Consider the following 14,422-nt stretch of genomic DNA (forward strand, 5'->3'; position numbering starts at 1 on the left):
CTGTCTGTCTGTCTGTCTGTCTGTCTGTCTGTCTGTCTGTCTGTCTGTCTGTCTGTCTGTCTGTCTGTCTGTCTGTCTGTCTGTCTGTCTGTCTGTCTGTCTGTCTGTCTGTCTGTCTGTCTGTCTGTCTGTCTGTCTGTCTGTCTGTCTGTCTGTCTGTCTGTCTGTCTGTCTGTCTGTCTGTCTGTCTGTCTGTCTGTCTGTCTGTCTGTCTGTCTGTCTGTCTGTCTGTCTGTCTGTCTGTCTGTCTGTCTGTCTGTCTGTCTGTCTGTCTGTCTGTCTGTCTGTCTGTCTGTCTGTCTGTCTGTCTGTCTGTCTGTCTGTCTGTCTGTCTGTCTGTCTGTCTGTCTGTCTGTCTGTCTGTCTGTCTGTCTGTCTGTCTGTCTGTCTGTCTGTCTGTCTGTCTGTCTGTCTGTCTGTCTGTCTGTCTGTCTGTCTGTCTGTCTGTCTGTCTGTCTGTCTGTCTGTCTGTCTGTCTGTCTGTCTGTCTGTCTGTCTGTCTGTCTGTCTGTCTGTCTGTCTGTCTGTCTGTCTGTCTGTCTGTCTGTCTGTCTGTCTGTCTGTCTGTCTGTCTGTCTGTCTGTCTGTCTGTCTGTCTGTCTGTCTGTCTGTCTGTCTGTCTGTCTGTCTGTCTGTCTGTCTGTCTGTCTGTCTGTCTGTCTGTCTGTCTGTCTGTCTGTCTGTCTGTCTGTCTGTCTGTCTGTCTGTCTGTCTGTCTGTCTGTCTGTCTGTCTGTCTGTCTGTCTGTCTGTCTGTCTGTCTGTCTGTCTGTCTGTCTGTCTGTCTGTCTGTCTGTCTGTCTGTCTGTCTGTCTGTCTGTCTGTCTGTCTGTCTGTCTGTCTGTCTGTCTGTCTGTCTGTCTGTCTGTCTGTCTGTCTGTCTGTCTGTCTGTCTGTCGGGATGTTCCTTATAGAATCAAAAACTACTGAACCAATCGGCGAGAAAATTTTCATGTTGAGATTTTTGAGGCCAGGAAAGGTTTTAGTGATGGTTAGAGACCCTCCCCCTACTAAGAGGGGGGCTCCCATACAAATGAAACACAAATTTCTGCATAACTCGAAAACCAGTCAAGCAAATAGAACAAAATTTGGCATGTGGGTGTTTTTGGTGAAAAGAATTTATTCTATGGTAAATTGGGACCCCTCTCCTCTTTGAAAGGGGAATTATAATAACTCTCATCTTTAAGAGGAGAGGAACTAATCATAATCATAACTCGAGAACTAATCAAGCAAATCGAACCAAATTTGGCATGTGAGTGTTTTTGGAGACAAAAAGTTTTTCTATGGTGAATTGGGACCCCTCCCCACTTTAGGACAAATTTCCTCATAACTCGAGACTTAATCAAGCAAATGGAACCAAATTTGGCATGTAGGAGTTTTGGATGGCAAAAAATTTTTTTATAGTGAATTACGACCCCCTCCCTTTTTAAGAGCCCCCCCCTCTTACAAATGAAATTCAAATTTCCTTATAACTTGAAAACTAATCAAGCAAATGGAACCAAATTTGGCATGTGGGAGATTTTGGAGTCTTGAATTTATTATGTGATAGTTAGAGACCTCTCACCCCTGTGGTAGGGGGATATGGACTTTCATACAAATAAAGCAGAAATTTTTGCGAAACTCGAAAACTAATCGAACTCGAGAAATTCGAGAAATTCGAGACTCTTTCATAAAACATTAGTCAATAACTAGACCACAAAAATTACCTATAGTAACACTAGATCATTCAGGACGAGACGGCCGCGAGTGTTGCCGGTGACCCGCCGTCGGAAGCGCCGCCCGCTGGGGGGAGGTAACTCCACGCAGTAATCACTACTGTCTAGGTTTATTTGTTTTCCTAGGTCTACCTGGGTTTCCTGGAACGAGCGACAGCGGGTAAGGAGAGGATCGCGAAATGGTACTTTCCACAAAAAAATTTTCCGTGAAATGGTACATTCCGCTTAAATTTTTTTCGCTAAATGATATTCGGCGAAATGTTGTACAATCATAGCGAATATTACTATCCGTTTTCTGGCTATGCAATGGGACAGGGGAGTTGTTTTCTACTTTATTGTGAGAAAAAATTGCAAATTTGTATATTAAACTACCCATTCCAGGTAACTAATAAGCATTAAGATAAGCAGCAAATCAGCGTATCTGGCATTTTATACTGCACGTTGTGGTATGTTAGCTTTTTGACTGCATAGGTGTTCAGGGGCGGACTGGCCCACCGGGCAATCGGGCAAATGCCCGGGGGACCCCTGTAAAAATTTCGTTGTTACACAAAATGAGATTTTCCAAAATTTTTATTTCAATTAAACTTTTTCTATGACTCACGAAAGTTCGATTGCTGGGGCCCTATGATTCATGAAATCAACCGATTTGATGATTGAAAATTCAGCTTCGAATGGGACTGTTGGGGCCCCGAACTTTCCAAAATTTCTATTTCAAGAACTTTTTCTATGACTCACGAATGTTCGATTGCTGGGGCCCCATGATTTATGAAATCAACCGATTTGATGATTGAAAATTCAGCTTCGAATGGGACTGTTGGGGCCCCGAACTTTCCAAAATTTCTATTTCAAGTAAACTTTTTCTATGACTCACGAATGTTCGATTGCTGGGGCCCCATGAAAATTCAGCTTCGAATGGGACTATTAGGGCCCCGAACTCTAAACCAAAATTTCTCTTTCAATTAAACTTTTTCTATGACTCATGAATGTTCGATTGCTGGGGCCCCATGATTCAAGAAATCATTTAAGTTGAGCTGTTGGGGTCCAAGCTCCGAAAATATTACCAGCTTCTATTCTGGGTATTTATTTATTTATTTATTATTAAATCAACGGGCTCGAGATAGCCCCAATGGTTGTCGATAGTTACATAAAAATACAGTCAAGTGAGTAAAATACAAATACAAAAACAGTTAAAATATAAGTCTACATCACTCGCGGATTATTGCTGCCGAAAAAAAGCTTCCAAATCTTCTGCCAAGTATTCGACGCGACAGATGAAAATCGAATAATGACGACACTTGATTAACCGTTATGTGTGCAACAGGGTACCCGGGTACCTTTTCAGTTTTAAAATAGTTATAACTCATTCAATTTAAAACATACGTTTTTGAAATTTTGCGACATCGTAAAACTCGTTGATCTTAAGTAATTGAGGTATTTTTGGTGCATATCCATAAAGGGGATTAGCCATGAGAGGCACTTGAATTTTTTTATTACGTAGGAGGGCGACAAGGGTACCCGGGTACCCATGATTTGTTATGTTCATAACTTTGGCTATCTTGAACCGATTTGGATGAAACCAGTGGCATTTGATTCGTACATTTATTTAGTTTTGATCAGATAAAGCATTTGGCCATCAAATGACATGTAGTTCCCGGGAATCGGTAATTCCGGAGCAACGTCCGGTAAAACGTGGGAAGCCGCTTGTTTTGAAAGAATATCAGCCTTCAGTAAAACTATTAGTTTTGAACTTGACATTGTGGACCCTTTTTTCATCTTATTATATAAATTGGTGACTTTAGATCGCATTGGCCATTCCAGAATTGGGTCCCTGTAGGGTTACAGATGGCCAGTTGGGTGCCTAATCCAATATTAGAATTGGTTTAGCGGATCTTTTAGATGTTTTGAACGGATATGGCCAGTTTAGTACTGATTAATAATTTCGGAACTGGTTCCAAATGTATAACGGATGGTTCTACGTTTTAAACTGTTCTGATAATGCTAAGCATTATCTTGAATCCTGCGGTATCATCTGTGACCCTGTAGAAACCATTTTCGAAATAACCAATCAAAATACAACGAAATGTAAAAAATATCACCTACCGAACTAATTCCAAGAACTTTGATACCCATATTGCTGGGTTTTACCTCCAATCCTAGACTGGCCACCCATGACCCCACAGGAACCTACTCCGGAATGACCAACCTGATTCATCTCATTATATGAAATAGTTCATTGCATGAATTTTTAGAGTTTTTATATCCGCATGACTGATTTTCCTGCAATACAACCAGTTCTCTACCTCACAGCGGACACTCTGTCGGAATTCCGGATTTTCGGGCCCCGTATGTCTTTTAATGGCCAAATAGCCAAAGAATTCAAAACTAGATAAATTAACGAATCAAATGACACCTATTTCATCAAAATCGGTTCAAAATTGTTGACGTTATAACGATATCAATTTTGGGTACCCGGATACCCTTGTCGCCCTGCTAAAGGTGTTATTTTTGTCGCACACATAACGGTTAAAAACTCGCTGCAAGCCACCGAAAACGCCATTCATAGAGTAATTAGTGCGACGAACTTTTAGTCTCAGCATGGCGCTATTACGCAGTGCTCGTGGTTGCACATTTATGTTAATCTGCTCCATAAGCACAGGGCTGTCTATTCTACCCTGCAGGCAATCCGCAATAAATAAAGCTCTAGAGGCAGCTCTACGAACATAGAGAGGTTCCAAGTCATTCAGCTGACAGCGGCTTACATAACTAGGTACGGGTCTCTCCATGGCAACCTTCGCAAAGCGAATCAAAGAAATCGGCGCTGAACGGATTCAATTCTCTCTGTACTGTTGTTGTAGTTAGGATTCGAAACGGGCGAACAGTATTCCAGAATGGACCGCACCAGCGAACAATATAGTGACTTAAGGCAATATATATCAGAGAACTTTTTCGCGATCCTGAAAATGAAGCCTAATGACCTCGAAGCTTTAGCGATAATGTACGAGATATGCTCCTTGTACGTTAACTGCGGATCCAAGATAACTCCTAGGTCTTTTATATACGAAACACGTTCGATGGGTGTGCCATTGAGCTCATAACAAAACAGGATCGGGTCTTTTTTTCTGGAGAAAGTGATTATTGAACACTTCCCCGGGTTCACTAACATGCGGTTCACATCGCACCAAGCGGCAAAGGCCTCCAACTGATTTTGGAGAAAGTGACAATCGTCTGTCGAACGGATCTGGGAAAACATTTTCAGGTCATCTGCATACGAGAGTCGAGGGCATTTGATAGCCAAATTAACGTCGTTGAAGTAGAGCAGAAAGATCAAAGGTCCAAGATGGCTTCCCTGAGGTATACCTGAAGAGGCTAGATAGCTATCGGACCTACAATCTCCAATGGCAACCACCAACTGTCGATTGGTCAGATATGAGCGAAACCAGCGCAAAAGGTTGTCGCTAACGCCCAGTCTATGCAATTTTGCAATTGCGATGTCATGGTTTATCTTATCAAAAGCGGCCGACAAGTCTGTGTATAAGACATCGGTTTGAGCACGGTGGTCCATACTTCCCGTTATGTATGATGTTAGACACAGCAGGTTAGTGGTGGTCGAGCGCTGGGAAATGAAGCCATGTTGATCGGCACTTAGATATTGTTTGCAGTGTGACAATAGAGGTTCCATGATTACCAACTCAAATAGTTTTGAAACTGCACTGAGCGATGTGATTCCTCTATAGTTGTTCACATCTCGTTTACTACCTTTTTTATGCACAGGAAACATATGCGCAAATTTCCAACACGATGGGAATACGCCGCTAGAGATAGACATTCGGAATAGGTAGAGCAATGGCGTCAACAAACAGGATATGTGTCTTCAGGAATGCAGAAGGTACTCCAGGGTTGAAGGACGACTTAAGCATGGAAGCGGCTTTTGGGATTTTCTCGACGTTGACATCAATGGCACCTAGTGTTTGACCATAAATTGGAACATTGCATGCTGCTAGGGCAACATGGTCAACGCTCAATACCTCGTTAGTGAAAACACTTGCAAATTTGCTGGAAAAGGAACGGCATATATCCTGAGGTGCGGCAGCGATTTCCCCGTTATACTCCATAGAAGACGGGAGGCCGGACTCTCTGCGTTGATCGTTTACATAGTTCCAGAAGCACTTCGGGTGACGCTTTAGTTTCCGTTGAATGCTCTGTTGATCCGTGAAAAGCATTGCCTACTGGCTCGCCTATATAAGTGGCTCACTCTCGCATAATGACGCTTTAGCGAAAGCGTGCGATGCTTCGTGAATCTCCGTAATGCTGCTCTTTTGAATGACTTCAGTTTGCGCAACTCATTCGTGTACCAAGAGGGGTGAGAAGTGTTGCGGTGACTTCTTTTCGGGACGTGTCGATCTATAACATATAACAGAACATGTGAAAAGGTTTGCGCCGCAGCTTCAACGTCCTCTGGGTCAAGTATCTCAGCCCAGTCAATACTGGACAATACGTCATTAATACTATGCATATCAGCTTTACGGAAGTTGTAGGATATAGCCGCGGGAAATTCAATGAAGTCGCAAAGGGGCTTATCCTCAATACAGACTATCAGGGGTGGGTAGTGCAAAACTGGCTTAATTAGCGGACATGGTAAGTAGAATTAGTGTTTCATCCGCAATTATTTGACTACTTATAAATATTGAACTGTCGGCTTAAGCTCCATACTCAGTTTACTTCAGTGGCGACGGTCCGGTATCGATCCTGCGCCGAATGAATTATGGTCCTACCTTTCTTCAAACCCCTTGAACACCAGCTGAACGTGCATCATCCTCGATAGCGCACATCTATCAGTGCGATGTCTACTCCGAAGTCTACGGCCTCTTCTTGATTCTCTGCTTAAAATAATTTTGGCTACTCTTTCGTCGAGCCTTCTAGACACGTGACCAATCCAGCGCAGACTGCCACACTATGCTATCTTCATTATAACAGCATATTTGCATTCTTAATATAGCTTGTGGTTCAAGCGTCTGCGCTACACTCCATTTTGGATTTTGCCAAGTTTTACGCTAAAACCCCAAGCATTCATCGATCAGCTTCTTTTAGCGTCCATGATTCATGTCCGTAAAGGGCCACCGAGAGGATTAGTGTTCTCTAGCGCGTCTGTTTTACGCGAATTTGCAAGCTACGGGACTTCAGCTACAAAATGTAATGCCTGCGTAAAGGCCAATTCGCAGCTGTAAGGCTTCTTTCGCTGCTCTACTTTTGATTTTGGTATATCGACGTCATCCGCAAAATCAAAAAGCATGTGTGGTCTCATCTGCTATTCTGACTCATAATTTTAACTCATCCAGCGTCATACGAATCAACGTAACTAGTCCTGTGGGAAAACCATGTCCTAGCGGTAACTGTCACAGCTCATTTCGTTTGACTAAATCGTATGCCGCCTTGAAATCCATAAAAATATTATGAGTCTACAAGTTGTACTCCCGGAACTCGTCAGTTACTAGACGCATGGTAAATATCTGATCCACAGCATCTGGGGTGGTGGCTGAACAAACTAAAACTCAAAGCAGCGAAGATTGGGTTGAAGAAAAATGCGTCAAAACTAAAGTACCGTGAACCACTAATATGACGCACATGCTAAAAGCTGATAACTCGGTCCTAATAACGACTGAGTTTGTTTTGGTTCGAGCATCAAGCCGCTATGCTGCCCGTTCTCCCGATACTCGACACTCGACAGTGCCTGATTCGAGTCGAGTTGCACGACATGACTTACAAAATAGAGCCCATATTCATTCGATTTACTGTCCTTGTAACACTGATGTCTTTTGAGTAGATGTCTTTTTTTGTGTTAATTTACTATCATGAGAATATGGCAAACTGGGGCCCCTAATATCAAAGGTCCGGTGGGCCCTTTGGCTCCCAGTCCGCCCCTGTAGGTGTTGTAAATTGGCATCCAAAATTGTATTCAAATTCTTCGTGTCGGTAATTAGCTGTAAATTAGCATTGTCAGCACTATAAGAAGGTTATCAGTAAAGTAGCTGTATATTTTGCCAAAATGGCATTTAAGTAGCATTTAAGGCGACTTAAATGCTTATTGGCTTGCTTTGGTGATGCTTATTGGTTACCTGGGATGCTTTCATAGTTACGTAGCTGCCAAAATGAATCATCTAAGGTTGAACTCCTCAGAAACTTGCAAAACTCGAAATTGTGACAAAGATCATCCGAGATTCATGATTTATGTACAATAGGGATGGGAAAACTATCCTTAATTACTGATAGTTATCAGTAAGCAAGAATATCACTAAGTATCAGTAAGGTTCCGCAGCTATTGATGCTTACTGATACCACAGACTAACAGACGTAACACCGAAGCCTCATTTGATCGCCAATAAAAACGATCATTTCAAATATTCACTTAATCCAAGACTCAAACAACAGTCGCTGCGCGAGAACGCCGCTCACTTGCGCAGGTGCTGTTGTCAGATGATATACAAGTAAATTTATAACATTGCTAAATTTATAGCAAGCTGCCTTGCATAGCGGGAAGACTGCGCCAGGTGATGCTAGTGTTTTTTCCAAGTTTTAAGGGTGTCATTGAAACGATGTTTTGTTAGAAAATATGTTCGAAGTGTTACGTCTGTTAGTCTGTGCTGATACAGTTACGTCGTCCCTTTAGAAAAATCAGTTGGATTAAAGTTAATGGTCGGAAGTTGCGTACGATAGACGAAAGTAATATTGCCGTCGTTGTCGTCAGCAGCCTAGAGCCGCGGTGGCTCGTGCTGTGTCAAGCAGTCGTCTCTATTCAACTCGATCGATCGTCTAAAAAGTCATAAATCGCTTTCGACTTGAGCCATCTTGTATGTTGAGTCTTCGTGTTTCCGGTGCCGGTGAGGTTGTTGAAAAGAACTGTTGTCGTTGCTCTGTCGTCCGGCATCCTTACGACGTGCCTGGCCCACCGTACCTTACCGACTTTCGTCAGATGTAGATGAGAGTCTCTGGGATTCTCATGCAGTGAAAGTATGTCGTGATTCATGTATTTCTACCCTTGATGGAAATCTTGCCTCTGCCTTGAACAGCATACTGGATAAGCTGCCACCTTGTCCCAACCCTCGCCGCGTCTCGAAGGAACTCGAGTGTGTCCCCGAAACGTGCGAAACACGTGACTCGTTCCAATGTAGCTCTGATTAGTCGCGTCAGTTTATCCGGAAAACCGGTTTCGTGCATTATATGCCATAGTTGGTTTCGATGGACTGTATCATATGTCGCTTTGAAATTAATAAAGATGTGATCCGAGAACACGATGTACCCTTAACATTTCTGCAAAATCTGTCGGATGGTAAAAATCTTGTCGGTAGTTGCGCGAACCCCCATGAAGTCCACCTGATAAATTACAATGAATATTGCGGTTATTACAATTTCCTATTTTTTTGCTACAAAAAAATGCTTGGGTAAAATTACTGATATTTACTGATAGTTATCAGTAACGTACTGAAATTACTGATAGTTATCAGTAACGATTTTTAATGATAATTCCCATCCCTAAGTACAACACAGGTTACTTTGTGGCAATACGAAGTTTGTATGGTCAGCTAGTAGATAGATAAAACATCACCGTGTTTAAATTTTTTTAGCCGAGGTGTCCAATCTACGTTCTTCTGGTGAGAATCTAAGACTTTTTCAGTAGACTCAAAAGTAACGTTTTCTCCTGTTACTGAAAAGTTATGTTCGAAGGAAATTAAAAAAATTCTCAGTCAAGATAAATTAGGTTCAACCAGGTTCTACAGGTATTAACCTCTTGAATTTCTGTCCTCCATAGCCATTCACGATATCGTCGACAATTTCGGGTTCTGAATCTTAAAGAGAACTAGACGACCCGGCGCGCGTTGCTTCGCCATTCTAACAAGGGGGTACATGCATAATGCTGAAAATTTACTTAATTGTAATCTTGCAAACAAGAGCTTTCTTTTGGCAAACCAAGATATTCCTAATTTGTGACTCGAGCAGCCCAACGAAAAAATTTGGGTTTTATTACCAACCCTTAAAATGGTAATGTTGGCAAAATCGTAATAAAACATCAGTGCAGTTCGATTGAAATCAGTTGAAAACTTATCAGAAACCATAAACTTAGTGTAATCTCAACATTATTTTCTTCATATTTTCATTTCAACAATGCATTCTTTTTAAAATAAGTATTATATTATCTTACTTTTATTTAATTTGACCCATTATCTAGGCTCCACCGATTTATTCTTAGCAATTTTGTTCCAAATTTATCTTATATTTTAGTATGGACGGCAACACTCGCGAGTTCGATTACTTTTTGAATATTGCAAAAAATTCTGTTTAATTTGTATGGGAGCCCTGCCCTGCCCCAGAAGGGAGAGGAATCTTAATACGCCATAGAAAAAAATTCTGCCTCCAGTAGCCCCCAAATTCATTTGCTTGATTAATAGTCGAGTTATGGAAAATTTGTGTTTTATGTGTATGGGAGCTCCCCCTCTAGAGGAAGGAGATTTCTCAATCTACCATAGAAAAAAAATTCTACTTCCAAAAACCTTCACATGCCAAATTGGGTTCCATTTGCTTGATTAATAGTCGAGTTATGGGGAAGTTTGTGTTTCATTTGTATGGGAGCCCCCCCTCTTAGAGGAAGAAAGGTTCTCAATCTACCATAGAAAAAATTTCTGCCTCCAAAAACCTTCAAGCCAAAGAACGTTCAGCAAGTTCGAATGTTCTTCTCTTTTGACATGAATGGCAACAGACACGTAAATTAGCGGCGTCGGTTCTTTAACTTTTGCTCCGAGAAGGTTTTACTAGTTTACTTTCACAGCTTATCGGTTGTTACATAGCAGAAAATATGGAAAATTCGCAAAAATTTCTGTTTTATTTGTATGAGAGTCCTTATCCTCCTACCACAGGGGTGGGGGGTCTCAAACTGTCATAAAATAAATTCATGCCTCCAAAAACTTCCATATGCCAAATTTGGTTTCATTTGTATGACTGTTCTAGAGTTATGAGGAAATTTGTACTTCATTTGTATGGGCGCCCCCCCCCCCCCCCCCTTCTCTTAGAAGGGGATGGAGTCTCAGTACACCATAGAAAAATCTTGCCTTCTAAAAACCCCACATGCCAAATTTGGTTCCATTTGCTTGATTAGTTCTCGAGTTTCGAGAAAATTTGTGTTTCATTTGATAAGAGACCTTCCCACCCTCCCCCCTCCTACGCCCTCCATAAAATTACTCTCCTACCCCCTCCTTAAAATTGCTGTTCATTTTATCTATCCAACAACATATAAATTGTTCAGTTTCGTTCAGTGACTTAGTAGTTAAAAAAATTAAAATCTTTCATTTTCCGTGACGCTTGCGTTTTTTCGATTTTTTTGGAATGACACTCTATCCTAAAACTTGCCATAAGACGTAGCCCTATGTCAAAACATGAGGTTGAGTCAATTATTTTTCTTAAATGGAAATATAGGTATCACAGTAAATAATTGGTGTAGGTATGTATAAATTTGGATACCACAAAAAAATTAATTTTACATGAACTTTGACAATTTAATAATTACATTGCATTGTTGATGTAACTATGTTTTAAAAATATTTGGACATCCATTCCATCCACCTTCACGTTTGTTTAAATTTTTCATTTCAATGTAACAGATTCTCATTCGTTATCACAAATGGTTATCTAGCATAGTGAACAAGGACGTAATCTTACGTTCAAAGAAATGTACTAATTCGTTACGTTTTTCTGTCTTCAATAGGTTATCTCCAATCGGAGTTCTATCACTCATCATGGCGAAATTTTTGGAAATGGATGACATAGGCGACGTTTTTGCCAAACTAGGAATGTATTTCGCTGTAGTAGTTTGTGGAATCATTTTCCATGGGATCGTTGTACTTCCAACAATTTACTTTGTTCTAACTAGAAAAAATCCGTACAAGTTTCTTGCTAATATGGGACAGGCAATCGCTACAGCATTTGGAACTTCATCTAGCTCGGCAACGATGCCGGTTACACTACAATGCTTAGAAACAAAGAATAACATTGATACACGAATAACTCGGTTTGTTATTCCCATTGGAACAACCATTAACATGGACGGAACTGCTCTGTATGAAGCCGTCGCTGCAATCTTTATTTCTCAACTACGTGGAATAGAGCTTACTTTTGGTAATATTATAGCACTCGCGATCACAGCTACTGCTGCAAGCATAGGAACGGCAGCGGTACCTCAGGGGGGTTTGGTAACACTTGTAATGGTTCTGGATTCCATTGGACTACCTAGTGAAGATGTATCATTGATCATTGCTATCGATTGGCTAGTGTAAGTATTACCATGATTAGTTAACTACGGATCATTACATGTCAAGTGAGCGTACTAGTTGCAGTTGGTCATCTCCACAATTCCACATTCAATTTCCCAAAGTGGTTCCAAAGTTGATCAATCCTTTTTAACCGTTAGGTGTGCAACAGGGTACCCAGGTCCTTTTCAGTTTTAAAATAGTTTTAACTCATTCAATTTAAAACATACGTCATTGAAATGTTGCGACATCGTAAAACTCGTTGATCGTAATTGAGGTTTTTTTGGTGCATATCCATAAAGGGGATTAGCAATGAGAAGCACTTGAATTTTTTTATTACGTTGGAGGGCGACAAGGGTATCCGGGTACCCATGATTTGCTATGTTCATAACTTTGGCTATCTTGAACCGATTTGGATTAAACCAGTGGCATTTGATTCGTACATTTATCTAGCTTTGATCATGGTGTATAGAGCATGGTGAAACGATATGGCAAAAAGTAGAAACAGTCATATTGAAAAACGCCAAGAAGGCCTGCGACGTAGGAATTTTTTTACAAAAGCTTATAGTCTAAAGCACATGCTTGTGCTATATATACAACATCATGGCAGGCGTAGGGCGCTTTTCTAGTGGTGACGTTCTTGACATAGCGTAAAGGATCAGACACAATGCATATGGAATTTACTACGTTGCGGCAATTTGACAGTTTTTACATGAGTTTTCTGTCAAATTTCCGCAACGTAGTAAAATCCGTGTGCATTGTGTCGGGGCCTAGACATAGAGATTATGACACGGAGCATAAGTACAGATCTCCATTGAGTGATCGCCTGATTGAATTTGAGTTTTACATTTCACGTAGCATCAGCCGTAAAGTTCAGGTTCAGCAGCATCAAGCACATTCAGTTCTTGCTGCATGAAAATATAAAACAATTTATTACGATGCTTTACAATACAGTTCTTTTGTATTCTGTAAAAAGAAATCAATCAAAGAAGTTGGATTATCCAATAAATTTTTATTTCTATCAAATGTTTCTATTTAAGTATCATTTAATAATAATGTGTAACAGTACGAATCATCTGCTTCTTGATCATTGTCCATTTTTATTCTCTTTATTCTCGCCTCAGAGGGATCGGAGTATTCCAACCCGGCTTTAGGATGGATTGTTTAGATAGGCATTTCTACATATTCCGATTCCGACGGGGAGTTTCTTGATAATTTAAGCGGTTTGAACTCTCAACGTCTCAACGGCAACGACGCCTTCCTGAAGTGTTCCTTTCTGTAACGGCTGCCTTCGTAAAATTTACACTTGCTGTGATGCCGCGTTTGGATGCGCGGCAACGAGGGTAACGCACCGTCCATTACTACTGCTAGAGGCAGCAGTAATGAAGGTGGCGGTAATTTGTACTACTTTTTCGTGGTCGCTTCCAACACCTAAATCGAGCTACGAATGATTTCGACTCCGATGCAGTGGTTTTTAGCTCGGAGATGACGCATTCGTCATCCCACTAGAAGGCAGAAAAAGGAATGCGAGCCTAGATGCGTGCTGGTTGGCCGGCATTTTGGTGAATTTGCATCTAAGAAGAAAATATTAGAACCGCTTAGAAATATTATAACAGTATTACTTACCTTAGTCTTAGTTTTCAACAGAACGAATATGTCACCGTTCGTTGTAGCAGCTAGCAAACAATCAGTAACAAACCTTCGTTGCTTTGGTTGCTGTTTATAAAACCAAAGCAACGAGAAAAAGCTGCAAACTTCCTACGTCACAGAGCACCGTGCGTCTCCTGCCTGCACAACAAAAGCTTTTACTCCACTTCGCCTACTGTTTGTCAGTTGCGTTTCACCATGTCTATACTCACCATGGTTTTGATTAGATAAAGCATTTGGCCATCAAATGACATGTAGTTCCCGGGAATCGGTAATTCCGGAGCAACGTCCGGTTAAACGTGGGAAAACGCTTGTTTTGAAAGAATATCAGCTTTCAGCGAAGTTCTTAGCTTTGAACTTCACATTGCGGACCCTTTTTTCATCTTATTATATAATTTGGTGACTTTAGATCGCATTGGCCATTCCAGGATTGGGTTCCTGTAGGGTTATAGATGGCCAGTTGGGTGCCTAATCCAATATTAGAATTGGTTTAGCGGATCTTTTAGATGTTTTGAACTGATATGACCAGTTTAGTACTGATTAATAATTTCGGAATTGGTTCCAAATGTATAACGGATGGTTCTACGTTTTGAACTGTTCTGATAATTATCATTATCATTATCATCATTATTGTTCTGATAATTAAGCATTATCTTGAATGCTGCGGTATCATCTGTGACCCCGTAGAAACCATTTTCGAAATAACCAAACAAAATACATCGAAATGTAAATAATATCACCTACCGAACTAATTCCAAGAACTATGATA

General features: G+C 40.9%; 1 protein-coding gene across 1 annotated transcript in view; it reads left to right on the forward strand.

Annotated features, from left to right (window-relative positions):
• Nucleotides 1–14,422, forward strand: part of LOC128745981 (excitatory amino acid transporter 3-like) — a 67,626-nt gene that overhangs the window by 27,555 nt on the left and 25,649 nt on the right. The window contains exon 2 of the mRNA XM_053843037.1: nt 11,466–12,029. Within this exon, the coding sequence (XP_053699012.1) occupies nt 11,466–12,029 (564 nt within the window). The remainder of the gene's footprint in view (nt 1–11,465; nt 12,030–14,422) is intronic.

Source organism: Sabethes cyaneus, chromosome 1 (assembly GCF_943734655.1).
Source record: "Sabethes cyaneus chromosome 1, idSabCyanKW18_F2, whole genome shotgun sequence".
In the NCBI taxonomy this organism is placed as follows: Eukaryota; Metazoa; Arthropoda; class Insecta; order Diptera; family Culicidae; genus Sabethes; species Sabethes cyaneus.